General features: G+C 42.2%; 1 protein-coding gene across 2 annotated transcripts; it reads right to left on the bottom strand.

Moving 5' to 3' along the window:
- Nucleotides 1-35: 35 nt before the first annotated feature.
- LOC113019326 (double C2-like domain-containing protein alpha) lies at nt 36-27,409 on the bottom strand. Of its 2 annotated transcripts, XM_080305118.1 has the most exons (12): nt 27,155-27,287; nt 23,471-23,567; nt 21,178-21,530; nt 19,416-19,495; nt 19,138-19,212; nt 18,745-18,854; nt 12,915-13,041; nt 10,179-10,238; nt 6,039-6,238; nt 3,088-3,169; nt 2,848-2,944; nt 36-1,253 (listed from the first exon to the last, which is right to left on the bottom strand). In XM_080305118.1, exons 3-12 carry the CDS (start codon nt 21,524-21,526, stop codon nt 1,117-1,119), a joined length of 1,317 nt encoding a protein of 438 aa, XP_080161244.1. In that variant the 5' UTR covers nt 21,527-21,530; nt 23,471-23,567; nt 27,155-27,287; the 3' UTR covers nt 36-1,116. The 2 variants fall into 2 exon arrangements, with proteins under 2 accessions (XP_080161244.1, XP_026018731.2); XM_026162946.2 differs by lacking the exon at nt 23,471-23,567 and having other exon boundaries at nt 27,155-27,409.
- Between the last annotated feature and the right edge of the window lie 253 nt (nt 27,410-27,662).

Below are 27,662 nucleotides of genomic sequence, written 5' to 3'. Positions count from 1 at the left end.
AACCATGCAAGCTTTGCAAAAGACAAACATCCCAAACAAGTGAAACAGCGCACATATATTTACATATTAACACCAATGGCATTGTGAGCATGCCTGTTCACCACACAGAGAAAACCTGCAGCTGAAAGCAGTCGACAGTAAAGCAGCAGCCATGGAGTCACCATAAAGCACAGCGCTCTACACCGGTTCATATTTACAATTTGTATATGAAACAAAGGCATGTGACTTTATTTACTGTGCCAGAGTACAGCTCTGCTGCTGTGAAACTCCCGTTACTGACGTTGGCCTTACAAAGTAGGGAACGTGAAGCAAAACCGACCGACACCGATATCAGAGCTGACACGTCAAACAACTGCGAACAACATTAAAGAGCCATTACCGTTAAATAAAATACAGTTTCTTCTAGGGAACAACACGTTGATGAACATTTCCAACCTTTTTTTCTTTTTTTTTAAAGTTTGCTCCATCAACACGGAACATGCAAGTAGATCACACACGAACCATCGACGTGGAAGAACCAGTTTTCTTATCAGCTCGTGCTGTCAATCCAGTGACGATCAGAGGAAAAAAACATCCGCCAGTATTAAGACCACTTGGAAATATCTTCGGAAGCATTAGGCAATCATTATTGCACGGAGAGGTATGTGCGCTTTGAGACAGATGGGCATGACCGCGGAGTTTTAATGTCATGAATTTAATAAGAGCAAGCAAACCTGACATGCGGGACTGCGCGAGAGAATAATTAAACATTTCCCCTCGTCAAACGTCCCGGCGCAATTATTCTTCGTGAGTGGGCTCTGTCCACGAGGAGCATTTAGACCGATCTTAAAGCACTGAAAGGATGTGAATGCTTGCCAGTACTGTGAAGAAAATGGTTTCAGCTTTGTGTTGGGACTGTTTAGATCCGAGATTAGAGTATTGATCTGTGATTGTGGACAACCCTCCCCCCACCCCATCCCACCTGTCTGGGCATGATGTTTTGAATTATGACACAAAGGAGGATATGGATCCGTCACAGTCATGCAGAACAATCCTTAAAACATGCGATGAGACGTCCTTCATCCCGGGTCTTCAGGCGGTCCCTCTGGTGTCAGTTATAGGGGAGGAAGCTCGGGTTCATTCCTGCAGCGTGGATCCGGGCAGCTCGTTGGTCAGTGTGTGCCAGCGCTCCACTTTCTTGCCCTTGTTCTTCAGACAGTCTATCCAGTGCTGCAGAGTGTCTCCCTGTGAATGACACCCTAAGGATACCCCCCCTTACAAAAGCAGAAACAGAGCAGACAGTCAGAGGTCAAGAAGAGCAGGCACAGCAAGCTCCAGCACACAGCTTCTGAATATGTCTTGTATTGTTTTGTATTCCATTTTATTTATAATAGACGTCTAAAACACAGAGGATCAACAATGAAACCTCATGTTCCAGGCTTTTAATGGGTTTTTTTATTCTGATCAGGTACTAATTAGACCTGTACATATTTTTTACCTTTGTCTAATGAAGTGTGTTCAGATTGGCCATTAATTGTGCTGAAAAATTAAAACGTCAGTAATGTTTTTTCTTTCTTTCTCTTTTCTTTCTTTTTTTTTTTTAAAGCTTAGGTAATGGGTTGGGAAAAAACAGCATTGTCCAAAATACACCCGCAATAAAAGACATTTGCATAACGAACAATAACCGAAAAAGCAGAAAGACTTCAAGCCGGATTGGTTTCTAAGTAAAAAAGGGGAAAAATGAACACGGCTGAGTCAAGTTCCCCTGCAAACAGCCCATTGTGAATGGCTCTCCAGTTTTAGATCTAAGCCCCATCTTGTTTTTCACATGTGTTGAAGCACCTAGAGTGCGTATTATTTCAGGTCGGGAGATGTAGTTAGTTTGACTCATGAGCTTGGAAAGTGTGTATCCATTTCCATATGAAAATAATCCTTAACAAATGCCATTGTTCCAATTTGAGGAACATATGCCCACAACCTGACTGCCCATCTGCTTCAGAAAAATACCACAAACTGTATTTTTATGCAACATTTTCACAGTAGAAGAAGGTTTGGTGCTGAAAGTCTTGAACTAGGGCATGTTTGTCACTGTTTCTGTTCAGAACTGTTATCCACAAAAGACGTTTGGTTTGCTGGTGTCAGGATCTCATCTCTGCTTTTACCTATGATGTTAGCACAACAGAGTCTGAGGTCAAGGTCCTCAGCTGGAAATAGGTGGAGTGCCCACTCTGGGTCAGCGAGAGCTGAGTGTGAAAGCAAAGCTGTCGGTGAACCGCTCGATCCACGTTCCTAACATCACCTGCGATCACAGGCTTTGTGTAGTGACCGAAAGAATAAGATTGCAGATACAAGCGGCAGAAATTAGCTTCCTCCTACACGTGTCTGGACTCTCTTTTAGGGAAAGGGTGAGGATCTCGGTTATTTGGAAGGGGCTCAGAGTAGAGCCGCTGCTCCTCCATATTAAAAGGAGCCAGTTGAGGTGGTTCAGGCATCTGACCAGGATCCCTCCTGGAAGCCACCTAGATGAGGTGTTTCGGGCATGTCCTACAAAGGATGTCCCGGGGTAGACCCAGGACATTACACCTCTCAGCTGGCCCCATTGTCCCCCATAGAGCTGGTGGACGTAACTGGGAACACTGTCTGGGCATCGCTGCTAAGACTGTTGCTCAGAAAAACAGCAGAACATGGACGGATGGACGGACATCTTCATGTGATTTGCAAAATAAAAATGTAGAAAAATGCCAATGAAGAATTCAAACTTTTTACCTTAAAAGAGATTTAAAAGTGGAAGTAAATATAATCAAATGCAAGAATCTTAGGCTAAACATCTAAAAATGACCTGTAGCCTCACTCGTGGCATGAACTTACCTATGAAGTCATTGGATTTTCCTAAATCATAGTCCCACACGGTGACCTCCAGCGTCTTGGTCGCTAATTCTGAGAAGGAGATCTCATAGAAAAACTCCTGAGTAAAGACAGAGTGAACAGTCAGAAGATCTCGAGTCTCAGAAAACCTTTAATGCAGCTAACTGGTTGGAGGATACATTTAAAGCTTCTAAATGAGCTGCACCTTCGCTTTCAGTCATTACTGAAGTGGATGATGCGTACCTCATTAAACTCCGGGTTGAGAGTCTTTTTAATGACCGCTGTTTTGTGCTTGGATTTCTTGTGAACGTCTGGCTTCAGGTACCTGTGACAGAAGAATGTTTTACCGTCGTGTATACGATTCATTACTGTTCATATGTCAAAGCAGTGGAAGAAAGAATAACAGTCACGGCTGTAAAGGTCAGAGGAGGAAATCATGATTTTTCTATAACTGTTGAGGAAGAGGAAAGAGTCAGTGATTGCTGTGTTACTCTTACTTCATTCTTTATTCTAAATGAATACACCATATTGAAGCGCTACTAAGCATTAGATCAGCTGATTATTATTTTTTGCACTAATCTCGCCAGCTGGTAGCTGTAGCTTCATATTGAACAGACAGTGATATCAGTCTTCTCTAATCCAAGTCCCCCATCGATCCCCTGAAGGTTTCATGTATTATTTGTTAAACCCACAGAGGGGACTGATCAGTATGTCCTTCACCAGCACAGCACAGATTGTAAATTCACAGCCTCCCTTTGCGAGCTGTCATTAAATTCTCAGGATATTTTTAAGCCAGCTGGAAGCAGCGTGGCAAAAATCTCTATTCACATTTGCTTTCCACCCACCACCCACAGCTTGGGCTCGAGCGTATGTTCCCACACACTCTCAGACACAACAAAGCATCTGGGAAGATGCTCCCGCCAAAGGGCAAAGATGTGAGCACGCATCCAAAATGAAACAAGATGCGTGATGTGTTCCTGTGGATGTGTGAGGGATGCATGCGTAGGTTTGGTGCATGTAAAGCGGGAGAGAGAGAAAACCGGAGTTTGAAGCATAACGGGAAAAGAGAAGGGAGATTAGTGTGTGCGTGAGGTGAGGCGAGCGTGCTGGCATTTCTGCGTTTGTGCGTGTCCATGTGTGTGTGTGAGCGTGTGAGATGGGAGGTTGTGGAGTGTTTTACTTATTGCAGAAACAGCCTCAAAGCCAGAACCAGCACTCAGGAAAACACTGACATGAGACGAGGGGCGATTTTTAAAGCTCATTTGTCCACTTTATGTCAGTTTGCATCATTCAAAACAGATACAGACACAAACAGACACACAGTGACACACGCAGTCTTCATCAGTGAGTAATGAATCTCCAGAGGACCTCTCTGACAACAATAGCACCCACATCTGGTTTTTTTTTCTAATCCTGGACCTCCTCATGATCCAACGCACCCATAACATTAGATCATGTCACTGCCTTTCAGTCAGTTTCAAGCCTGTCAATACCCATACAGTCTCATAGTTGTCTTATAGTCATCGTGATGAATGAGTGACACATTTCCCAGTGGCCTCTATTTGTGTGAAAAGCTGCACTCATCCCTCATCGTTACCTGATGTGAGGTTAACTCGAGCCATCGATCACTCGTGAGTGGCAACAAAAGGTGATTTATAGGGTCTGTATGAGCCAAGAGCCAACCTGAGGTATTAAGGTGTTGAAGGAGGGAGACGAAGATTGTCCTGAAACGAGGATCGTGACATGTGAGTCCATCAGTCTGATCTGTGTCACGTGTTCATGTATCAGAATGTGTGTGTGAGCATTGTTGTGTGATAATAATAGTATGTTTATACATATTTTTTTAAATTAGATGTATGCATTATTAAAAATAATTTTAAAGACTTGATAATTAGAAATAAAGTCCTTAAATATCACAGACAGGTAGCTAAAGAGATGACAATTTGTTTTAGTAAAGCTGATAACGTATGGCATCACAACCACCTGCAGCAAGTACAGATGTGTGTGTGTGTGTGTGTGTGTATTTCTAATATGAGTTACTATGATGGCAGTGATCTGAGGTTAATTGATTAGCCTGCAGGTACATTTAGAGTGACAGCCAAGATTTGAATCCAGTCGAGTGCAATTCATATTATTAACCAAGGAAATCAATACGCTTACTATATCTCTTTCAAAATGATAGGTTAGAGGTGTTTATGTTTTGGTGATTATCACCTCCTGCACCAATATCACAGTATTCCAGGCGAACATCAAAGGTTTATGCCTCAGCTTTTGTTTGTCTGAAAGTCGCTAGTGAACACGAGTAATATTCAAATATCATAAAAGATACCATGTGACGAGTGGATCTTTTGCTCCCACTGATAGTCGCTAGGATTAGGTACCTTTTCATATTCAAACAGATACCTGGAAATTTGTACTGTACAGTTTTTGTGTGTATGTGTGTACTTTCTCATGGTGAAATAATAAATTGCCAACTTCATCATATAATTATTCTCTTAAAAAATAAGTTTCTGCTTCTATATTTAAGCATTTTGTTATTTATTTCATACATTATACACACCATACAGAATAAAACCTTTGTGTTTGACCAGGTGTTTCACACAGATTAGATGTGTTGCTATGACCACCTTTGGATTTTGCATTTAAAATATTTGTTGTCTGAGCAAACTCGCAACACGAACCTTTGACGAGTTCTAATTTCAGTGATCTCAACGTAACATTCACACATTAAGTTTTATTAAAGTCTTAAGTGATAACTTGATGAGGAAGTCACCTTGGATTTTCAGATATATGCTATAGAGAATAAAAGTGTACAGTCAGTAGCAGCCAGCACCATTTGGTTGGTATGCTGAAAAGTAGTGAATACTGTACCCGGCCCCATTGGTTCCTCGCCTCTAAGCAGGTATGCGCCCACTTCGCAATGCCGGTGTTTATTTTCCCATCTTTGCTACGAGGTGCTCAGTTTTTCTGGTATTCTCTGGTTTCTGGTTGCCACCTCCCTGCTGTTCTCCTTGTGTGTGGAGATCTCTTAAAATTTAAGGGGTTACTTAAGCAAACTGCTGAGGCTTTGTTGCTGCTGTGGGTTGGACCATCGAGAAATAGGAATGGCGTTTCAGGGGCGGTTCAAGGACATGGAGGCTTGGTCTAAAGTATTTTGGCTCTTCATGAAATTCATGACTTGATGGCGTGCTTACGTTTTAACGTAGGGGTCGGAGAAACCGTTGACGTCCATGGCTGCCAGATGGGCGCAGCGCTTGACGCCCACACACAGTCCGCCACGAGCTCTCTCCTTGGCCTCGCCCTTCAAGTCGGCATCGGTGGATGGCGGGAGGAACTGGAGGCAGAGCAGCAAGCGTCCTCTCTCCTCTAGACTTCTCTGCTGCTCCGTCTCCCACTGAAAGAGAGAAACAAATGAAAATCATAGAAACGCCAAACGAGCGGCCTTTGTAGTTCACACATTAGTGACTCGGCCTAAGCTTCAGGGTCAATAATGAAAATGAGGCAGCAGTTTTGTTCCACGACCTTCAAATCTGCTGCAATCAATGAGGTTTTTTTTTGTTTTGTTCTGCTTTTTGCATTATGTGTGATTTTAAATGTGCAGTGTAAGAATTAGCAGCTGACTCCGGCCCTGCTGAGCCTTTCACTAACTTGTGGCTTATTGATTGTTTTAGAGGCCCCATGACTTTATTGGTTTTTTTTCTCCCTTTTGTTTTCATCACCGTTATTTCTAGCCACAGAAAGCAGCTGTTTACAATGAAACAGCCCAATAAGCTCGATGCATGCTCCCTGCAGCACTAAATGACATACAGACAGACAGTCAGCGGCAAACTGGTGAACAGAGTGGTGTGTTTGGAAGCAAAGGAGCCAGATTTTCCCTCAGGAGTGAGTGGAGAGCTAAACAAAGCTCTAAGGAGTGTTAGGACTGGAGTGATGGACTGTAACGGTTCATTAGTGATTTTTCCTACCTTGAAGCTGTTTCCTGCCTTGGTTCTAGGCAAAGCTAACAGTGCAGACTCACTGAAACATGATTCAAATGAACGCTCATGTATTGATCTGATATCCATGACTGATGTATGATCACAAAATCAGGCTCAGTTTTGGAGTATAGTATAGCTAGTTCTCCTTCTCTCTTAATGGCCAGCTTGTGTTTCTCACCACATTCAAGGCTGTTCAATTAGTCCGCCTGTTCTCACATCTTTCAAACCCGCCCACAAATTTATTTCCTTCCCATTTGTCTGTTGCCCTGCGAGAAGCTGGCTCCACACTTGATGTATGTTGATTTCCACCTCCCTAATGAGCTGCTCTCTATCGATCTGTGAAGGTCCGAGCTGTTTCCTTACCAGGTACCCGGTGCAAATTATCCTCACTAATTACAAGTTTTTTTAAGTGCCCTGATTGCTGACGACAGATGGCAGAGTGGTTGTTGGTCTCAGAGAGAGACACAAAACATGGGAGACAGGAAAGGCAGCGTGGTGACAAGAAGGGGCGAAGCTGTTGAAACTATTTTAAAAAAAGGGAGGGCGGATCTCGAAGGAGATCAGTATGTGTGACATATTGATCTCCTTTGCTGTTTCCACCTCTTGCCTGAAGATAAGACTTAATGAGAGATGGAGAGATACTACAGGAGACGTTTAGTGGAGATACAGTAATGGTAGATCTGTGGTGCACCAACAAAGACAGCTTTTGAAAATCAATGCACCTACAGCGATGCAAATCAAAAATAGCAAATGCTTCTTTCCTATAAATACCGTACATGTACTGCTGCTGCTGGCCATGAGGGTGAGTCATGGGCCCGTGAGAGCGCCGTCTTCCCTTTCTTCACCCTCGGTTGTTGCTTTCTTTCTTCCTTTCATCTGTCACTTTGAATCTATTCTGTTGTTCCGCTTCTTGTCAAACGCTTTGGTAACTATTTGATGTTGTCCATAGAAAATACAAAAGCCGGGAGCGACCAAGTAAAATGACTTAGAGGCTGATGTTTCACTTTGTCCAGGACGGGTCTTTGCCGTTGGACTGAGAGCGCTCCTGAAGTTTGTATCTAAGCTCTTTAGATGAGCTCAAGTGTTAGATGAAAGTCAATGAGCTCTTTAGGTGTGCCTGCTTAAATAGGAAAGCTACATCCAGGGATGAGCATAAAGTCCACTTTAAAGCAGGACTGTATTACCAGTAGCCTGTGGCGTCTACTTTAGCACATCGTCGTGTGTTTAGTAATTAAACAATGTATTTTAGCCAGAGTGTAGTCAGTGCATGATATTGGCCTAAGTTTACTTGCAAGAAGGGGCAAAGGTAGCAACCCAGAGCAGCACACAAAGACGTTTATTTAGGATTCCTTTATCATTTGATTTAAATACACTTGATACTCCTAAGTGTAGTTTTTCAGTGTTTGGGGTGAGTGTTGTGAATAGAACTGCTTTAACCCCCAAATTCTTACCAAGTAGTTTTGGAATCTAAACTAATCCAACAGTAAAGGTAAAGAGCGAGTGACGACAAACAAGTTGCACAGATCCCACTTAGGGGGGAAACCGCAGTGGTGTTCTACCAAGCGAGGTTAATGGGTTTAAGTGGCTCTTTTTCCTGGCTGAATCACTGTGGTAGCTGTGCTGAACACATAATCCGGTCAGGTTCCAAGTTTCCTGCAATCAGCAGGAAGTTTTTACTGATTCTTCTGTTTACAGCATGTTTTAAGTGCAATATTGATTCTCTATCGGTTGAATATGTCTCATGTTTAGCGTTTAAAAGTATCCAGTTTAAAGTTTCAAAGCTGTAATGTGCAGCTGTCATGTCAGAAATCCACAGCAGCACCGAGATCGCTTTCATCGATGAAATAATTAAAGTGTCTATTTTACCACCCAGCGTGATGTAACCCCAGATTAATGACTTCGCTGCAGCATTAATCTCTCGTTTTATTTGTAACAGTGATCCATTTTACTGATAAGATCTCTGGAGTAGGTGATACTCACAGGGATCATTTTGTGCCCAAGAAGAGTCATGTGACCTCTGCAGAGAACCCAGCTTAACAGAGAAAGCTGATAACCACCATTGTGATGCCTGTTATCTCCACCTGGGATTTGTGGTCTTGTCAAACATAAATAAATCCTGACTGTGCTGAACGTCGTTGGTAGTATACCTCTCTAGTTGACAAAGTAGAAAATTTAAAGAAATGTTATAGTTAACATGAATATACACAAAATACTGTACAGTGCACTAGTTACAGCAGACTTTCAGCAATTTTTCACTCCTGCTCAGAAGACTACCCTAAACCTTGTTCTTCCAGTTCACCAGTGCAACTGTCCAAATGTCCACACACCTATAATCGAGAGATATTTGCAGACAGTGAGGATAAGAAATACTGGAAACATAAAGTTTGGCTGCTCTCGATTGCGTCATAGCTCGACTCTTTTCCTGCACAGCTGGGATTCTGCGTCTCATATCTGCGATGTAGCTTTCACTTTTTGAGGGTTGTCAAACACACAAACAGATCGGATGAAGAGGCCGCTCGGAGGAAACATTTGTTCTGCTTCATTTCTGCTGCTGTAAGAGTTTAAGTGAGAATTTTCAGGACGGATTCGGTAAACTCGACATTTAACGACTTGTTACACGGTTGTGTTCCTCTCTAATTTACAGACTTGATTAGGAAGAATTGTCAGCGTTCCTGCACTCCCCCACCCCTCTGTCTGGTGTGGACAAGGAGGCATGCTGCATTTCAAAATTCCCCCACGCGAATCAAATCTATTTAGCCAGGAGCTGCTCATTTTGGCCTTTCGGTGTTGCAGCTGTCACTGACTGACTAAATTTAGGGATAATGCTTTTTTTTCCCTGGTCATTTAAAAAACAGCTTAGGGCTTAAGGGGTAAAAGTCAGTGTGTGCATGTTAGTTTAGTTTATGCAGCTTTTAAAAGAACAAATAAAAAAGAATCATTCTTCAGCTTACAAATGAAATTTTGATTGGATTTGAAATAACGTAGCTCTGCTGAATTATTTCCACTCCGACAGCTTTGTTTGCTTTGTTGTGTAATTATTTTCAAAGATAATATTTTTTATACTGATAAATTGGATAGAAAAGTAAATAAGTATTAAGCACATGTACTTCTGCTCTAGCTAACTACAGATAAATATAGATCACTAACTTTATAGAGGTTTTTTAAAAATTTATCACTACCCTGCTTCTAGTTTAACACTAAAAATGCAAATGTATCAGGAGGTCACTTCGCCCTGTTTTGGAAGTGGAAGATAAAAAATGGGTGTTGTTCTTTAAGACAGGATGAAAAATGGACTGAGGGGACAGACAGGAGGGGGGTCATGTTGAACAGAACAGACAGAGGACTCGGGGTGTTCACCTCTCGCAGGTAGCAGGAGATTCCTCTCAGGGCTGTGCTCATCGCAGTTGGTGAAGGCAGCTGGAGTCGAGCAGAAAAAAGAAGAGAGGTAAATATTGAGGTGGAGATGCCTGAAAAGCAGGCAGGTTGGAGGAGCAAAGAGAAAGGGACGGCTGCATCGAGCGGAGAGGGGAGCCACTTTGAAAATTACATTCCTGACACAGCGTCTGTTCGCGGGATGACAGAAAGGCTTTAGCGTTTGATCGCAGAGTGGGCACCGGCCTCAGAGGACCAGTCCAATACCAGCAGCCTTCCCCAGCTCAGAAAGAACAAAACCCAGCGCCCTCGCAACCCCTTTTAACACCTCTGCCCCCGACCCCTGTGCACACCCCCACCCCCCACTTTTATTTTTTAATCCATTTGTTTCTCATCTCTCTGGCTTGCTCTTGCTGTCTATTGACAATTCTCCGCCCCCCCCTCTTCTCCTGCTCTTTCTCCTCACCTTTTATTCTCCCAGTGTTTGCAGCTTTTTTTTCTTTTCCCCCCACATGTGACCCAGTTGACATTTAACCTACATGAAAAGCTATTTGTGGCTCATGGGAGTGGAAATCAAATCCACTTCTTTCTTTATCAAGTATTTGTAATTCCAAGGAGGCACAAATCATCTCAGACTTCACATAACGAAATCATCAATTTCCAGAGGTTTTGGTAATAAGTAACATTCAAATTACTAATGATAACAATAATAATAAATTTGCCAACTTAGTCATACATTAAGAAATGCTTAAGTGGCAGAGTTTTTAAAGAACTCTTTTGTTATTGAAGTAAAATATAAGTTATACAGTAAGCTGTAGATAAGTAGTTATTATTATGCTCACTGCTGCTGTCTTTTATTTCATTACAATAAAAGATACAATTTTAATGTCTGTTCAGTCGGGCAGTATTTGTCAATTTAAGCAGGAAAACTGAAGATTTGCTCTAATACGGTTGATGTATTGAAGCATAAAAATATTTTGAGAAAATTATCTGATCGATGTAGCGAGTGCTCTGATGCTCCTGGATGAATCCCGAGCGCAGTGGTTTTATTTCCAATGATTTTTCCGAGCACAGCAGCTCATTAATGCCGTTCTGTTTGCGGACAAAGCGTTCAAGTTTGCTAGATAAGATTATTACGACAAGTCGGAAAATGTAAATAATTGATGAACTTGCAGCTGCTGTGCCACAACCTGATTTATTGATTTATTTTCAGCCAGTATGGATCAGTATTGTCACTGTACTGTTAAACTAAGCCAAAGGAAACACGGTGACATTGACCGTGTGAACCTTCAGCACATCTTAAAGCTGAAGTTTTTACTAGTTACATGCAGGCTGGCGATACTATCATACTGAATGATGCTGCGCAATAATACGATGTTGTTATCTACTTTGCAGGAACTGTTTGGGAGAGGCCTTTTTTCTGTGTTCCTATGCACAAAGTGAGCTCTAAAATAAATGGGCTGCCCAGTTTGTTGTGGAATACGTTGCCTGGCTGGCACCGAGCCCTGACCTTCACCTTCTCCCACACTTGTTGGATGAATTTCAACAGCCACCGAGAGCCGCGCTTTATCCAACCCAGTCATTCAGATTTAAAACTAGGTGGAAAGAGTTTAGGGTCTTACATTTTTAAATGTAACTTTTTTTTCATAAACATGAAAAACATGGGTGCAGATTTGCCATCAGCATTCAGTATTAACATTTGAAAACTTCGAGGTCATTTTTCTAAATCATTAGCGCATCTTTCTTTTCTTTCTCCCTAATCAATACCTTATAGCGCTCGGTCATTTCACACCATGCGCTGGCAGCTGGGATAGGCTTCAGCTGCTCTGCAACCCTTAACGGGCCTTTTTAGAAAATGGATGGAATTAATGCTTAATAAGTTATTGGATTTTTCACAAACTGGCAATACAGTTTATTTCTATAAATGCAGTTATTGATTTATAAATCTAAAGATGGCACAGATGTTGCTTGTTTTTTTAATTTAAATATGATGAGACCTAGATGTGTGATATTCATCCAAGTGAAATGATACATCGATCAGGCACAACATTAAAACCACTGACGGATGAACTGATACGGTTTATTATCTCAGTACAGTGCAGTTTTCTGCTGGGAAACTTTGGGTCCTGGCATTCGTATGGAAGTTATTTTGACACCTATCACTCACTTGAAACTTGCACACCATCCACACCTGACAGTGGCGCTCCCCGATGGCAGCTGCTCTCCCAAATAGGACATCCTGTCACTTTGCAAATCTGCCCAAGAATGAGTTGGGGTAACACAATAAAATGCCCAAAGTGACAGCCCAACCCACAGACTCCCATCTGATCCAGCGCCAGAACAATCATGAGTCACATCCTGCAGCACGCAGGATGCACCGCCGGTAGCAGACACCGCAGGACGCCTCCAGAGGTCCTCTGTCCGAGACCCAACTGGTCAAGGCCGTTGTGACTCACATGAAGGGTTGCTACACAATATTACAGATGGTTTTATTGTTGTGGCTGACCGGTGTGTGTTACCCTCTGTCATCACCTCATCCCCTTCTTTCTCTGTGCACCCCCCATCTTTACTCACAGCTGTGAGTCAGACAGGATGCCTCAATAAATACTGCTGTACCCCCTACTGTAGCATTCATCTCCCTTATACGCTTAGATTTTCCTTTTTCCTAGTTTTATAGGTTCTGTCTTTCTTTTTTTCCCCTCTCCCCCCCGTTCTTCTCACAGGAGGTGGATGCTCCAGACAGATGTTAAAGTGTTTGGTCTGGTCAGGCTTCACACGGCGCAGGGCCACCCGAGACTCCCCAATGAACTCATTATGTGTCAGCTTGTCTTCGTCGCACACGGACACCCTGGGAGTGAGAGACAGGGAGGGGATGGGGGGGGGGGGGGTAAAGAATGAGAAATGAGGAGAGAACGATGGGCAGAGCACGAAGCATGAATCAAAATAAGAGTAGCTGGTTACTGCAGTGGCATAATAGGGCCATTGTAGGTATGGAATTCAATTACAGAGCTGGGTGAAACAATCTATTTACGAGGGGAAAAACTATAATTCTGAAATTTTACACATTTTAAAAGAAAGGCTTAAGAAAACACATCGCATCACTCTGCAGGTGGATCAATGTCACCGCACCACAGACGCTGGTGAAAGCACAAGAAAAAAGGGAATGCCGCATCCACATGTTGGCGCAAATAATACCTTTGCAGCTGTTCTTTGTTTCTGATGCTCAGCATATAAATGAGTATATTGTTTTCTTTTGAAGAGCATTAGTTCACAGTAACATTTCTGCAAAGTCTGGATGATAATGGCTAAAATCACAAGGATTTCTTTATTGGAGAGTCTTGTTTCAATAGGCAGTGTTTGGACCAACATGGAAGGCATCTTTACAGGTCTGAACAGCACTGTGAAAATTTCTTTAGCCACACCACATTTCTTAAGACTTTGCTTCCAAGGAGACGGGATGTCTTGAAAATTCTTAAAGTGGTCTTGAGAATAGTTCTCCACGCTTTCTGAAGGTCTATCAAAGGTTTTCTTTGGACATTGAAAATGTGTGAAAAAGCAGCCAGTGTATTTTTTTTTGTACCTGGTCATTTTTAGAGGATTTATTTTTTTGCTAAGCCACTTAACAGTGTTGTGTCTACACATAACAGACAACTTAGCGAAGCTAGTAACAAAATACTTTCAGGGGTTTTGACACTAAAAGCCTGTCACAAATGCATCATGTGTCCCCATTTCTTTATTCGAATCTATGAAACACAAAGAGAACGCTGTTTGACAGATAAGAAAATATTTTTGTACCAACAAAAAACTTTGTACCGATTGCCAAAAAGCACTTGGACCAAAACTTCGCATATCTCTACATGCTGTCAGGGCGTCTTTAAAAAATATGTGGAAGCTGGACTGCATTTCAAACTGCGTTTCAGGCAGTGGTGTTGGCCATCTTGTCAAAAATGATGGATGCAGAAAAGAACCATCTGAAAAGCATGAACAGCTTCATTTTTCAGCATGACAATGCTCCCAAACACAATGCAGCACAGTAAAAGCATACCTGGATAGGAAACCGCACAGTAGCGCACTATCAATCATGGATTGGCCTCCCTAGAGCCCAGGCCTCAACCTTACTGAAGCAGTGTGGGGTCATCGTGACAGAGAATATAACAGAAGGCAGAAACATCCAAAGAAGAGCTTTGAATGTCCTTAAAGGTGGTCACACCAAATACTGACTGACAGCATTTATTACAAGATTGAATTTCTACATATGCTTGCACATGTTTTAACAAGTCACTGCACCCATTTCTCATTTTCTGAGCAAAATATAAAGAAATGAGGGGTGAGTCAAGGGTTTTGCATAGTATTGTATAATATCTGAGATAATTCAAAGTTTTACTAAAAATAAAAGTTTTTTGTTAAGTCATCATCTGCCTCCCCACCACCCTTTTTATTTGTTTAGACCTACAATGACCCTGATATGACAGAAAATGTAAAGTAATCAGAGGGAGAGTGCTTTTTGTGTGTGATGGAGTGTGGTAGTCAAACACAATATCATGAGTCATTTTAGGGAAGGGAAATCACTGACATAAACACGACCTGAATAAAGTAACAGAGTCAGAAAGTGACCGACGCTACATGTAAATCAGGCCTGTGTGTGAGTGTGTGTGTTCAGACTAGAAGTAATTACCATTTTCCTCCAGCAGGAATTTATATAATGTGAAAGTGCATCATGCTAGGTTACGTCAATCCATATTTATGGGCCTGGCAAACTTTTACACCTGCCATAATAGTGCCTGAAATAAACTAGTGGGCGGGTGGGGAGAGTGGAGTGAAGGAGATGCAGGGATGCTGTGTCTGTGAGGATTTGAGTGACGTGATGAAAACAGGCTAGTCTATTTAAATGAACATGTGAAGTGATATGTTACAAGCTAACTGAAGCCCAGCACCTTTTCTCTTTAATTTATGTAAATATGAATGAAAGACATACAATGGGAGGAAGAAAATCAAGAAAGCGATCGGCCACAGGAGAGATTGGTATATAAACATGCTGCCTCCCCATCTACTGCTTCATTTGACTTCTTACTAAATTCATAACCACAGGTGTAACGTTTGTCTTCAGTTTCTGATAATAAAAGACAATAATCTGTTAAAATACCGAGAGTTAATATCTAGTTTAGTGACTTAAGTTTCCTCAATCTAAAACATTGAGTATCAAAAAGACAAAACTAATGATGAAGAGAGGGGGGGATGAGCGCAGATGAGAGCAGCAGCTGGCGCTAAGGGGAGAAAGATGGTGTAAAACAGCTCGAGGGTGAAGTGGTAAGTGAGAAAATGATGGGTCAAAGAGGGAAGAAAGATGGAGCCATTATAATACCAGCTGGATGTAAGGCTTCACTTACAGGACATCAAGTAATAAAAACATTTAAGTGTCATTGTGACAGCTCGTAATTACTGACGCATCAGCCATCATCCATAATGTGAACCCAAGCGGGGGGTGAATCTGATCTACACATACCAGCATCACCTTATATACAGATGAAGTCTCATTGTGACTGCCTGCTGTCTATTTCCGGCTAAAAACGTAGAAAACGTTATCAAAACCTGTGACTTTTTGAGTCAAACATTGATAAATAATAAGATAAAATAGCAAAATGTTTATTCTTTAGTTCCACATACTTTTCTTCTTCTTTTTTAAACCAAATTGAGCTTCAGAAAAAAAAACCTTAATTGGCTTTTGGGCTGTGGTCCTACACACGGAGTGTGATAGCGCATTCATTTGAAATGACCACAAGGAGGCGATACCTGTGGTTACAAAAACAGTTGAGCTTGATTTAGACTTCTGCGGGATGCCGTAACCGCAACCATCCACGGCATTTAAGTTGTTGTGGTATGCGTTGACCGGATGTGTAGTTACATCACATCAGGTTATGTGGACGGTTACAGCGTAGGGTTAAAATGAGTTTCCCATTTCTGCGTAGTTAGATATTTCCTGCTGAGGCATAATTCTCTCAATAAACCCACCCTGTTGGTCACTTTGCGTGCTGCTAGTAACGTCATCATAGTCACATCCTTTCAAGTTCAGTGTTTTGGTGCTGGTACTCCCTACAATATGCTCCTGAATGATCAGTGTCCCCAATCAGACAATACCTTCACATCAGCACTAGTTAGCAGGAGAAGTGGTCAGTTTTTTAACACTGTTGCAGCATCCTGCTCTGTGTAATCTGTGAATCTGAGTTTCCTGCTGATATGTCATTAAAATGGCAGTAAAAACTGACACGATCCTAAATACATGTTTTCAATCTGGCTGCGACAGCAACACAAGTTATAAAAGAGAGGTACAAGACCGGCAACTTTGTTATAAGGTGACGTTACGATCATGCAGAAATCTGTGGTAAATGGCCCTTGACTTTTCCTTTTACACTTTCCTGATGAGTTATGGACTCAGTCGCTCATTTCGAGTGGGAAAAAAGCCTAAGGTGTAAATTTTGTTTCTCTAACTTTCAGAAAGATAGATCGTGCAGAGAGATGTGTGATTTCACAGTCAGATCAACTCCTTGCTGGGCTAATCTAGTTTCAAAACACCAAGATTCTCATGTGGCTTAAAAACAGGATTTAACGGACAAGACAATAATAATGTATGTAATACAAAGGAAAAAGTACAAAATAAAGAGTTAAAAAAACAAACAAAAAAAACAGGATTTAACAAAGCAACAGGTGACGTCACAGCAGCTACATCAATTTCAAATCATCATAACAGGATAAGCTGTGCAGTCTCAGCTTGTTGCAGGGCAACACCTCCAAAGCTTAGTGTCACCTGATGCTGGCGGCTATAACAGAGAATATTGTAAGTGGTGTGTGAGGAAGTGGAGGCAAATAAGAGGGCGATATGTATTATACTAAAAACAAACCCTTCTCAGCCGCCTATTGTATCTATCCTGCTCTCCAGCATGGCGACAGCTGTTAGTCACCAAGAGCGTCAGCCATCATTATTTTACTGTTTAATTCATTGTTGGTCTAAATATATGATTTTTTCCCCAGACTGTAGAAAAGAGAAAACATTGATCTGGGCAGCACAGTTTGTTTCTTTGAGGGCGATCACTGACCATCACCTCATCAGGTACAAAGGATATGGGCGCTAGCTACTTAGCACGCTAACTCTGGTAGCTATCCATGTAACTACCGTAATGACATTGATACTTTTTTCCTGTTTATGTAGCTAAGTAATTTATAAAATAGTGATGATTTCTTCTTCTGCACGTTGATTTTGCATTTTCTTATTGTCCCTTTTAAAAGCTTTCATTTGTCACATTATGGGTCAGTCACACTAGAGTTAAAAAAAGTTTTCCTAGCAACTGAGAAAAACTGGTGGTTGCCCAGTGACTGCATTAAATTTTTATTTTAATGTATTTAATTTTTTTAGCTTTTAGACTAAAGTTGCTGCCCCGCAATAACTTTGTCACTGTTTGTGGAGGAATTTCTCTTTCAGACCTATGAGGTTTTGGCTTGACCCTGAATATCAGAGGCAACAGCTTTTTGCTGATTTATACCATTTACCTTCTATAGTTACACAAACAGATCGCATGTAATTGCCAACTTGACCCCATTCAGTTGCAAACCAATGGCATCTCATTGCCAGTTCTTTGTCGTCTTGTTCCACTAAAGTTGCTCTAAAGACGGTAGCTGAGTTCGAGTGATTGCAGACCTGGTCTTTATCTTCAAATATTTCTAATCCAACAAGACCAGAGGTTCATTGCACAGACTTACAGCAATTTTGGTTGTGCCATCATCTTGAAACACTGTTTTCCCCAGTGTGACTGTAGCATTAGCTTGTTTTGGAAAAATCAGAAACTCTTAAATTCTTAGGAGCTGACACCAAACGTGTCCACAGTGACTGCTTGAAACAATCCTTTGAATCTCGTGCTCTCAGAAGTTTGTCAATTTTAAAGACACTGTATTTCACAGATCGATGGTGACATGTTTCCATGTTTACCTAAGTTCAACTTCCCATCTCCTGATCTTTACATGTCTCTGCTGAATTAACACTGCCAGATTCTCTAATTTCCCTGGAGAGATCATCCGTCGATCCTATTTAAATCCCACTCCCATGTGTGCCACGGCAAAGTTTTAGTCACAGGCAGAAACAATTCGCAGCTTTCGTCACCTCTAGAGGGGGGTCAATGAAATTAAAACACCCCGCGGAGCTCAGTCTGACCTCAATCTGTCACTGCAACTTGGATAGAGAGAAAGCAAGGAGCCAGATTGAATGAGAGACAAAGAGAAAGGAGTGGTTCAGAACGAGTGAGGGGAGATCTTTTCTGATCCTGGTGGACAGGAGAGTGTGAGGATGGGGAGGAACAAAGGTGAAGAGGATCTCAGTGGAGATGGAAACAGAGAGGAGCAACATGGCAAAATGGAGAAAGGCAAATAAAACCAGGAGCTGTGATTGAGACGATGATAAGAAAATCCTTTGTAAAGCACGGGTCAGCTTTGCGATGGGAAATGATAAACAGAAAGGCAGGGCATGAAGAGGACAGAAATAGCCTTTCCTAGAGCAAACATTTACCGGAGTGTTTTGCGGTACATGTCTTCCTCGGTGATTCCACAGTAGGTGAGCGTCTCGTTCCACATGGGATTCAGCGTGTTGCGAACAGTCTTGGTCTTCAGTTTATTGGCCTGTAAGTGATGGGCAGAGAGAAGAACACATCAATTTAATGCCAGGCTTTGTCGAGGAGAGACAAACGGAAAACAACCTCCGCGAGGAAAACAAGTTCAGTTCCTACAATCTACAAGGTCATTTTGCCTCATTGCCAATTTATTGGTCTGCACTTTAGTTTTCATTGCATAACGCTAAAAAATGCAACATGAATTAAATCTGCACTTCAGAGTCCTTGTGACACGATACTGAAGGCATCTTTCATTTAGGGACAAAAACTCTGTTCTGATAAGAAAATCAGACCTTGCAGGCGCCTGGGAGCAGATGCAGCTTGACGTAGGGATCGGCCAGACCATTGAAATCCATCGGCTTTAGACCCTTTTCAGAAAAGATACAAGCCATGTACAAAAGAAGATCGCAGTACAAATGTTCAACATTTAAAACGACTAACAGACTAAGACTTGAAGGGTTCTTTCTTCTTCTTCTTTTTTTAATCAGTAGAACAAAAAACACATGCTGTTGAGTTGTATCTTGGTTCAGCTGCAGTGGCTCTAATGGAGTTTTCCGAGTTCGGGATTTACCTTTGCTCTGAGGACTGTGCAGTGCAGGGAGCTGGTGGCTTTCTCGTACAGTAGGTCAAACTCTAGCGTCCCCAAAGAGGCTGGAAGGCAGTTAATAAAAAGTCACACACACACACACACACACAAATCTGCGCCATTTACTTTGGTAATTGCTTTTGAGCTGATGACTTTATTATCTGCAAAACAGATGGAGAATGATGGCAGGGAGAAACACAAACAGCAGATGAGAAGGAGAAATTGAATTCGCTCAGACTTTTATGAAAACATCTTTTCTTTGTTTGAAAGGAATACATAAAATATTTCCCTTCTTGTTGGGAGTTGATAGAGAAAGATTGAAACTGCAGTGCATGTACTGCAGACAGCAGCTGGGTGGCTGACCTCAGCATAAAGCATGGAAACAACCTACACTGCTTCTACCCAAAAACACATAAAAACCCATCTCCTAGCAACTCTTAAACTGAATGACATGTCTTTCATTCATCCTTTGTAATGCTATTCCCGTGTAGAGGTTGACCTCTAATGTAGTACCCGGAAACTTCTACAAAACTTTATACTCAAGTCTTGGTACATGTTTATTAAACGATCTGTCCTTTTTTATCCTTGGTGGTATTTTTCTTCTGGTGGTCTCCGAGGTCCCTGTTAGATTTACAGTCTTACTTTTCATGACTCTGTGTATTTGTAGTTTCTGGTATTTTCTGTTTTGTTCTGAAGGTTTTCTTGTGTTGTTTTAGTTCCTGTTTTTGATGCTTTCTAAACCTTTATCCTTGTATTTAATTGCTTCCCACCCCAATAGGTCAAGGAAAGGTGTAAAGGGGAATTTATTGGGACTTGCACAGAGAATCCCACTGCATTTACATGAGACGCTTATATTCCTCTAAAACTACATGGTCCTGAAGATGGAGAACAAAAAGCACATCGCTCTGCGTGCTTTTAGTAAAAATAAGACCACAGCCTCCTTGCAACTAAGAAAACTGAGAGGTTTCTTGGTGACAGAATTGAATTTTTTAATATTTATGGACTCACTACAAGTAGCTGCAGCGACCAGCTGGTTCGTCAGAGGTTTATTGTGCAACACCCTCAGCCTGCAAGGCTGCCTTCCACCAGGCAACGTGGTGATTAAAAACCTTGGGACTCTCTGCCAAATAGCTGTGTTCTGGTTACTTTCTTATATAAAAACAAGGTTGTCAAGCACCTATGTCGTTCAGCAATTAAATCATTGCCCTGCAGACTGTACCTCAATATTAAAGCAGGAATTTGTGAATTTCAGATCTTTGAGGTTCTGGCTGGACTCTGAATGCTTGTAGTTTATGTGAATCTACCGATTTAGCCAATTTATTGCAGTTAATTGCAAACAAAATTGCTATTTTATAGCCAACCTGATGTACAAAGGTTGCCCTGAAGATGGCAACTGACTGTGAGCGATTGCATGACAATGAAATTGCAAGTTCATTGTAGATGTCCAGCATAATTTTGGTCATGTTGTGGTCTCAAACTACTGAATTCACCGGGGAACTGTAGCTTTAAAAAGCCAGATTAATAAACTTTGATATATTCTGAGGTAATCTGATAAGGAAAGTTGCTTTTTTTTTCTTACAATAAAGTTGGAGTCCTTTTGCAGACTATGCATGGAGCACTTGCTGCAGTGCAAAGTTCTTTCAATATTTCAAGCGGTGAAATGATCCGCAGTAAACCAGATGTGCGCTGACTTAATTTTATTTGCTCTTAGATTAGGTTGCTTCAATGAGACTTCCAGGTGACTCACTGTTATCATCGCTGTCACAGCTGTCGATCTCAATGGAGGTGTCCATGCTGCTCATGGCTGACAGGGAGCCCCCTCCCCCCGCCGCTCCCGGTAACTGTGGCGACAAAAGGCCACTGCTCCCCCCTCCTCCTCCCATGGGCCCTCCAGCTTGACCTGTGCTGCCAGGGCTGAGCGTTGTGGGCGCCGCCACCTGATTGGGCGAGAGTGGCTCGGAGAAGGAGGAAGTGGGCGAGAGGCGAGGGAAGTAGGCAGAGATTTGACGAATGGGGCGTATGGGGCCCGGGCAGACATCGATGGCCATGTGCTCCTGGATGGTGATGCCCAAACGTTTTCCTTTTCGCACAGTCATAGGGCTGGAAAGGAGAATATCACATTAGTGTATGCACACAATTTTGAATTGCTTACCAGTGTAGAAAGAGTGAAGACGGGCCTTTTCTTTTCCTCAGCACTGAGCTCAGTGAGGTGTTTGATTACAAACAGTCTCTGCTCCTCTAGGATTTTCATTTTCAAGAACATATCTAAGGATGTTTTTTCCTCACAGTGCTTTCCTGGTGAAAATCTTTCTAGTGTAACTGGAACAGTTTTAAAAGATGACATTACATTTAAGATGTGCATACATTTGCATTTCAATTAAGCAGATCTGAATAAACCCAACCCTATCAGAGAGGATAAAAGATAATGGACAACGGGGGTCTCCTCCATATCCTAATCATCCTCAATGAAACAGCAGTGTGTGTGAGAGTGTCTGAGCATGCATCTTATCTATAAAAAGCTTTTCAGAATGCTCTGCAGACACAAAGGTAATTACATAAATCTTTACAGGCTGAGATGGAGAGAAGATTCCTGATGATTATATAGTGTTGTGGTTCCAAGGAGTGGAGCTGACCACGAGGCTGATGTGTCTGCTCTTTTCCCAAAATAAAAAAAAGAGGGGGTGGACAAATATCTCATAGCTTTTGTTTTCTCAGCAGGGCTTGAGGGGCCATTCTGTCCTCTGCAGCGAACTGAAAATCCCCCCCTGGACTCCCATCGCTGCTTTCTCTGCATTAATCGATTGGAACTGAGAAGTTAATATTTGCACTTACTCCGTGTTTGCCGTGCACGCCGAGTTCAGCGAGATTTAGAAACATAAAAATGAGAATTCAGACAGGGAAAGCTTGGTGTTCTGTTTAAGTATTTTTCATGTAATAAATTCTTATTTTAAGCTCATTTTCAACGTCTTATTGGATGAAAAGTAAAAAGCGAGACTGTCTTCATCTCTCCCGGTTACCTCTAATAGCCTATAAAAACATCAGAGTTTCTTTAAGGTTAAACATGAGAATAGAGGCATTTTAATTATTAATTCAGACAGTACACCTCTTTACATTCATCCCTTCTAAAGAGCAGATGCCAGTCTTCTATAACACAAATTTTTAGTGAAGGTCTTGCATCAGATTTTGTATCAAATTCAAAGGACTCGACTGAATATAGACACATTGCCACGAAGCCCTCCTTTCTCTGTGAAATTACTAGTTATGTAACATAGAAAACTACTTGGATAAGGTCAGTATATTCAATAAGCTTACTGCTTTCAAATGGTTTCACCAGAGAACTATTAAAAGGGTCTGAAATTACATGTCACGAACTGCAGACAGTATGAAAAATTGGACGCAGCTTCTGGGTCAGAAAAGTGGAGCTGTGGTTGCAAAATGATATCTAGTTGTATAGAAATCTTTGTGGACATGGCCCTCACGCCGTGTCCACCTGTGTAAACCCTTTGCTGAAAAGTTTATGGGCTCAGTTAATTATTTTGGGGTTATTCCGAATGAAATATTAAGTCAGTTTGTACATTTTAGTGAAAATCTCGTGGGCCTCACCCAATCTTATATTTTTTTACTAAAAAAATGCAAAAGAAAGTGTTGTATTGAAAATTTTATGCAAAAAACATAGACAGCACAGGCAGTTGGTTATAAATTGCTAATGCTACCTTAGTGTTAAGGTCTGTGTACGACCCACATGCCACTCTGAGACAAACTTCAATCAGTCTCGTATATTTAGGTCAGTGTAATGAGTAATATCACAAACTGACCACCACCTACTAACAGTTTTAATTCACATTTTATATAAAGAAATACATAAGGCAGCACGGTGGCACGGTGGTTAGCACTGTTTCCGCACAGCAAGAAGGTCTTGAGTTCAATTCCACCATCAGTCCAGGGTCTTTCTGTGTGGAGTTTGCATGTTCTCCCCTGAAAAAGGATAAGCGAATGGATGGATAAATACATTTATATACCTACCTACTTCAAACATGTACCTGCAGTGCCTCCACAGCCCACCAGGGGGCTCCAGCTGCAGCTCACAATCCGATTGTTCAGTCTGACGTCACTAGCCGTGTCTGGGCCTAAACTCCGCTGCAGGTCCATATATCAAACGATCACTATGGCATTACTGAGAGTTGAAAAACTATCTAAAGTCTTTCATCTTTAATAAAATGATCAGCGTTCTGCTCTACCAGGTGTAACAATTGAGTTTAACATCCAGGCATCCATGAAAACGGAATTTATGACATTTAACGGAGTTAGAAGTTAGCAGGAAGTTAGCTCGCTAGCTTCTATCTAAATACAATATAGCACGTCCTGACTGCGGGGTTTTGGAAACAAATTAAAACGTACAGCTCTGCTATCACTTCCAGCATAAATGAAGACAGAAAACTAAACAGCAGTGACGTTTGTAGGGTTACTGAAGTTGGGCTAGCTGGTATATAATGATGTGCTACGTGACCGCTAGCGACACAGCTATGTTAGCATAATATAAACAAGCTAACTTTTTTTCCACTCGATAAAAGTTACTGTGAGTGTTCTCGGTGGTCAGGAACAAATGTAATCGCATGGCAGGATGCTGTAAAAGGACCAAACTTCAGCCAGGAGAACAACTGAGATAATCCATCCACAATACGAGGTTAGTCAGTCATATACTGCTGCATGGGCTGGGCTGTAGTTACATCCTAAGGTTTTAAAAACTGAGTTTAAATAAATGATTAGTGGTAATAAAAGCAGAGGGAGGTCAACAGGGATCACTGACTGTTTTAGGAGCTTTTTGAGATCAAATAGAAGAAAATACATAACATTAAACATGTTAACAACACAAAAGCCATATTAAACGCAGACTACTTTAGACCCGGAAGTAGGATTCGTCGCGTCATCACTGAACAACCGGATAGCCCCGATAATACAGTTGACCTACAGTGTACTCATTGAAACGTGTTTTTGATAAGTAGTTAGCCGATGAGTATGTGGGTTCACAGCCAGATCTGCTTCTCGCTTGTGACATCTGGTTCTAAATCACCAAGACGGCGGTGACAGAAACGCTCCACTGGGTCACATCACATGCCACCAACAAACATGGCGGAGAAGTGGGGATGTTGAATTTTAGACGAGCCTGTTGTGTCCATATTACCGGAGTCACTAACCATGTATTTATTGTTGACAAGATTTTGAAAAGGACACTCACGGGTGAGCAAAAATGTAGCTACAGCAAGCAGGCGGTTACACTTGAACTGTAGTAAAAGGCTAGCCGACTATAACCAAAGGTCGAAATCAGTGTGAAAGTAGCCACCAAAACCCCACAAAGTCAGAACATTTTTGTACCCTTCCGGTAAAACCACACCCTGCTTTACACTTGAACAGAATCAGACTAGTTGTTTTCCAGCTACCACTCTTTATTCTAGGTTAATGGCTGCAGGCTGTTTTGGGGGTCAAACTAGTAAACAGATCCATTTCCGAGACTTCTCTCATCAGGACTCCATCATTATGACCAACAACTCCCCTGGCTGTCAGTGGCTCTAAATTTGTTGCCTCTGACCGTTGACCTTGAGTAGAATTGCGGGCACCGAGGGTCACTCGTCATACACAATCTGGTCTCACCGCTGTGAGCGCAACAGCGGGTAATATACACCACAGATAATCCAGCTCTTTCTTGGCCGGCGTTGAAACAAACTGTTGAAGCACGCCGCAGTGTGCCATGCTGCAAACTTCCCTGACTCATTTGACTGAAAGGACTTTGACAGACTTCTGGCTCTGGGATGGGAAATGATGGACATCTTGCCTTTTATAAACCAGCAGCTGTCATGTTTTTGGTGCCACAAGAGCACATTTAATGACATCAGAAATCCTGAAAAACACGGAAAAGCGCCGCCGCTCTGTTTTACTGTTCAATTAAGCAGAGCAGAGATATCCTAGACTTGTTGCACGCAGAGTCAGAGGTAAATCATTTAGAGAGAAAACAAAGCAATAAATCACTTCTGCCCGACAATAAAATAAACAAAACAGAAGCCGCCCACGGGTGAAAATGAACTTAAGAGGTGGATTGCTTGATATTAAGAGGAAGGTGAAAACGAGTCAGTGAGCTCTGAGATGTTGATTGACTAAAATTTATTGATGGATTAATTCAGAAGTTCTTATAAGAAAAAATAAGCCAGGAAAGCACACACACACACACACACACACACACACACACACACACACACACACACACACACACACACACACACACACACACACACACTGTGCCATATCAGCATGCACATCTGCAATCACACATGTAAATATAGTTCTATGAGTTATTAATTCCCCTAAAATTACACACAAACACACACACACCCAGCAGCTTGTTGGAGGGTATTGGCTGATATAATGTGTGCAGTCAGTCCCCCCCACCCCCTGTTTTTGGCAGATGTGGCTGTAAGCTGGAGCAGCCTGAGCACTACCAGCACCACAGGCATCAACAGCAGCACACGTACACCCTAGAGGCCCGGTGGCTCGCAGCTCTCTGGGAAGCAGGAGCTCTCAGGGAGCTCAGGACTGATCGCTCTCACGCTGCCAGCTGGAATCTCTCTCATCTTCTCGTTTCCTTGTCATCTTGTTGCTGAGAAGTCTGGCTGCACGCGCGCAAGATAATAAGATGCCGATTTCAGCGTTACACTTTACAGGTTTTTATGTGCTGAAGCACTACTTTGCATAATTCCTATATGCTGCAGGATAATGTGCCACTGGTTCCCTGCAGCTACACACACTATCCCTACATCTATTAGTTATGCAACCATATACAGTAGAGTATTTTATGCACGGCCCCCTTGTACTTATGTTCATGAGGTTACATAGGTTTCCAGCTTCAAAAGGGGGGGGGGAGCGACGCTGCCACAGTCTGGCGGTCAGAAATATTTTTGCGCAACATGCAATCTCCCCTCCTCCCCTTTTAGCTCCTTCACTTTAAATTAGAGTCATATCACAGGCATGGGAGCTCTCTTCTTCAACCTCTGTCTTCTCACCTCCCCTTTCTTCTCCTGCACTCTTTATCTCTCATTATCTCTCCATTAGTCTTTCACAGACACCTTTATTCCACCTGTAGGTGCGTGAGGATTTCTCTGTCTCCCGGCTGGTTTTCGTCTACTTTCCCCCGTGTCCTACATACAATGGGGCCCCTGCGGCAGGCTCCATTCACCTTTAAATAACAAGCTGCTGGCTGACAGGCAGATGGTATAGTACTGTGCTTTCAGAGTGTAGCTGCTCATTAGAGCTTGGTACTCAGCATCATCTACAGCTAACCATCGTGACAGTCGGCACTTATAAATTAAGAGCCAAGTTATTTTCAGGCAGCCAGGAACGGGAAAACTTGAGTGAGAGTGTGACAGGAAGGTGTGAAAGAAAAGTGAAAGAGCAGACACATGCCACATGTTGCACCTCACTGCTGTATGCAGAATGATCTGCCTGGTTTGTGATGCATTAGTTTTTTACCTTAAAAAGAAGCAGACATGCACATGAACCTTACAGACAAAGTGAGCATGCAATGACGGCAGTGGAAGGTGGCCAACAAAACCTAAAACCAAACATCTGAGAAGAAGTGCAGGTGCAATTTAAGAGGAAAAATTAACATTTCCAGCCTTGGTTTTAGAATCAAACTATCTGCATTTCAGAATAAAAGAATAAATACGGTGTCTTACCTCAGTGATAGCGTAAGTGTGAAACTCCTCATAAAAGAAAAAGAGGAAGAAGAGGGGATTCTGGTGTGAAGAGGAGAAGGAGACTAACAGGTGGCGGAGCAGGGAGCAGAGAGTAGGGACAGAGCTGGAGAGAGAGAGGGAGAGCAGGGACGGAGCGAGCGCAGATTAAGATGAAAATGAGGAGCTGAGGGGAGAGAGGAGAGCGGCATGCTGGAGGAGGCAGAGGAGGAGGATGGAAGGAGTCAAGAGGATGAGAGAAAAGAGAGAGAGGCAGGGGGCGAGTTATTCCTTGACAGTCTGCTACGCATGTGACCATTTCGCCTCACTCCCTCCTGCATCCCCCCACTGTCACACACACACACACACTTGTTTTTGCCATTTAGGAGGAGACTGCTTTGAAATCTACACATTCCCCTTCAGAATTAAACCAACCTTTGAGAGTGAGGCTGATTATCCTTTTTTTTAATGCAATGAGCAAAACCAACATTGGATTATCCTGATGGATATT

The sequence above is a fragment of the Astatotilapia calliptera genome, chromosome 8, assembly GCF_964374335.1.
Source record: "Astatotilapia calliptera chromosome 8, fAstCal68.1, whole genome shotgun sequence".
Lineage (NCBI taxonomy): Eukaryota > Metazoa > Chordata > Actinopteri > Cichliformes > Cichlidae > Astatotilapia > Astatotilapia calliptera.
Note: the sequence above shows the minus strand (reverse complement) of the source record. Positions and strands in the feature narration are given on the sequence as shown.

Bases quoted from the DNA above. Each gene is read 5' to 3' on its own strand.
- LOC113019326 (XM_026162946.2), bottom strand. From the start codon at position 27,186: ATGAGGAGTTTCACACTTACGCTATCACTGAG. The intron at 18,855-19,137 runs GTCTGATTTTCT...CATCACTTACAG, and splicing joins TGCTCCCAGGCGCCTGCAAG to GCCAATAAACTGAAGACCAA. The intron at 1,254-2,847 runs GTAAGTTCATGC...TGCTTTTGTAAG, and splicing joins AAAATCCAATGACTTCATAG to GGGGGGTATCCTTAGGGTGT.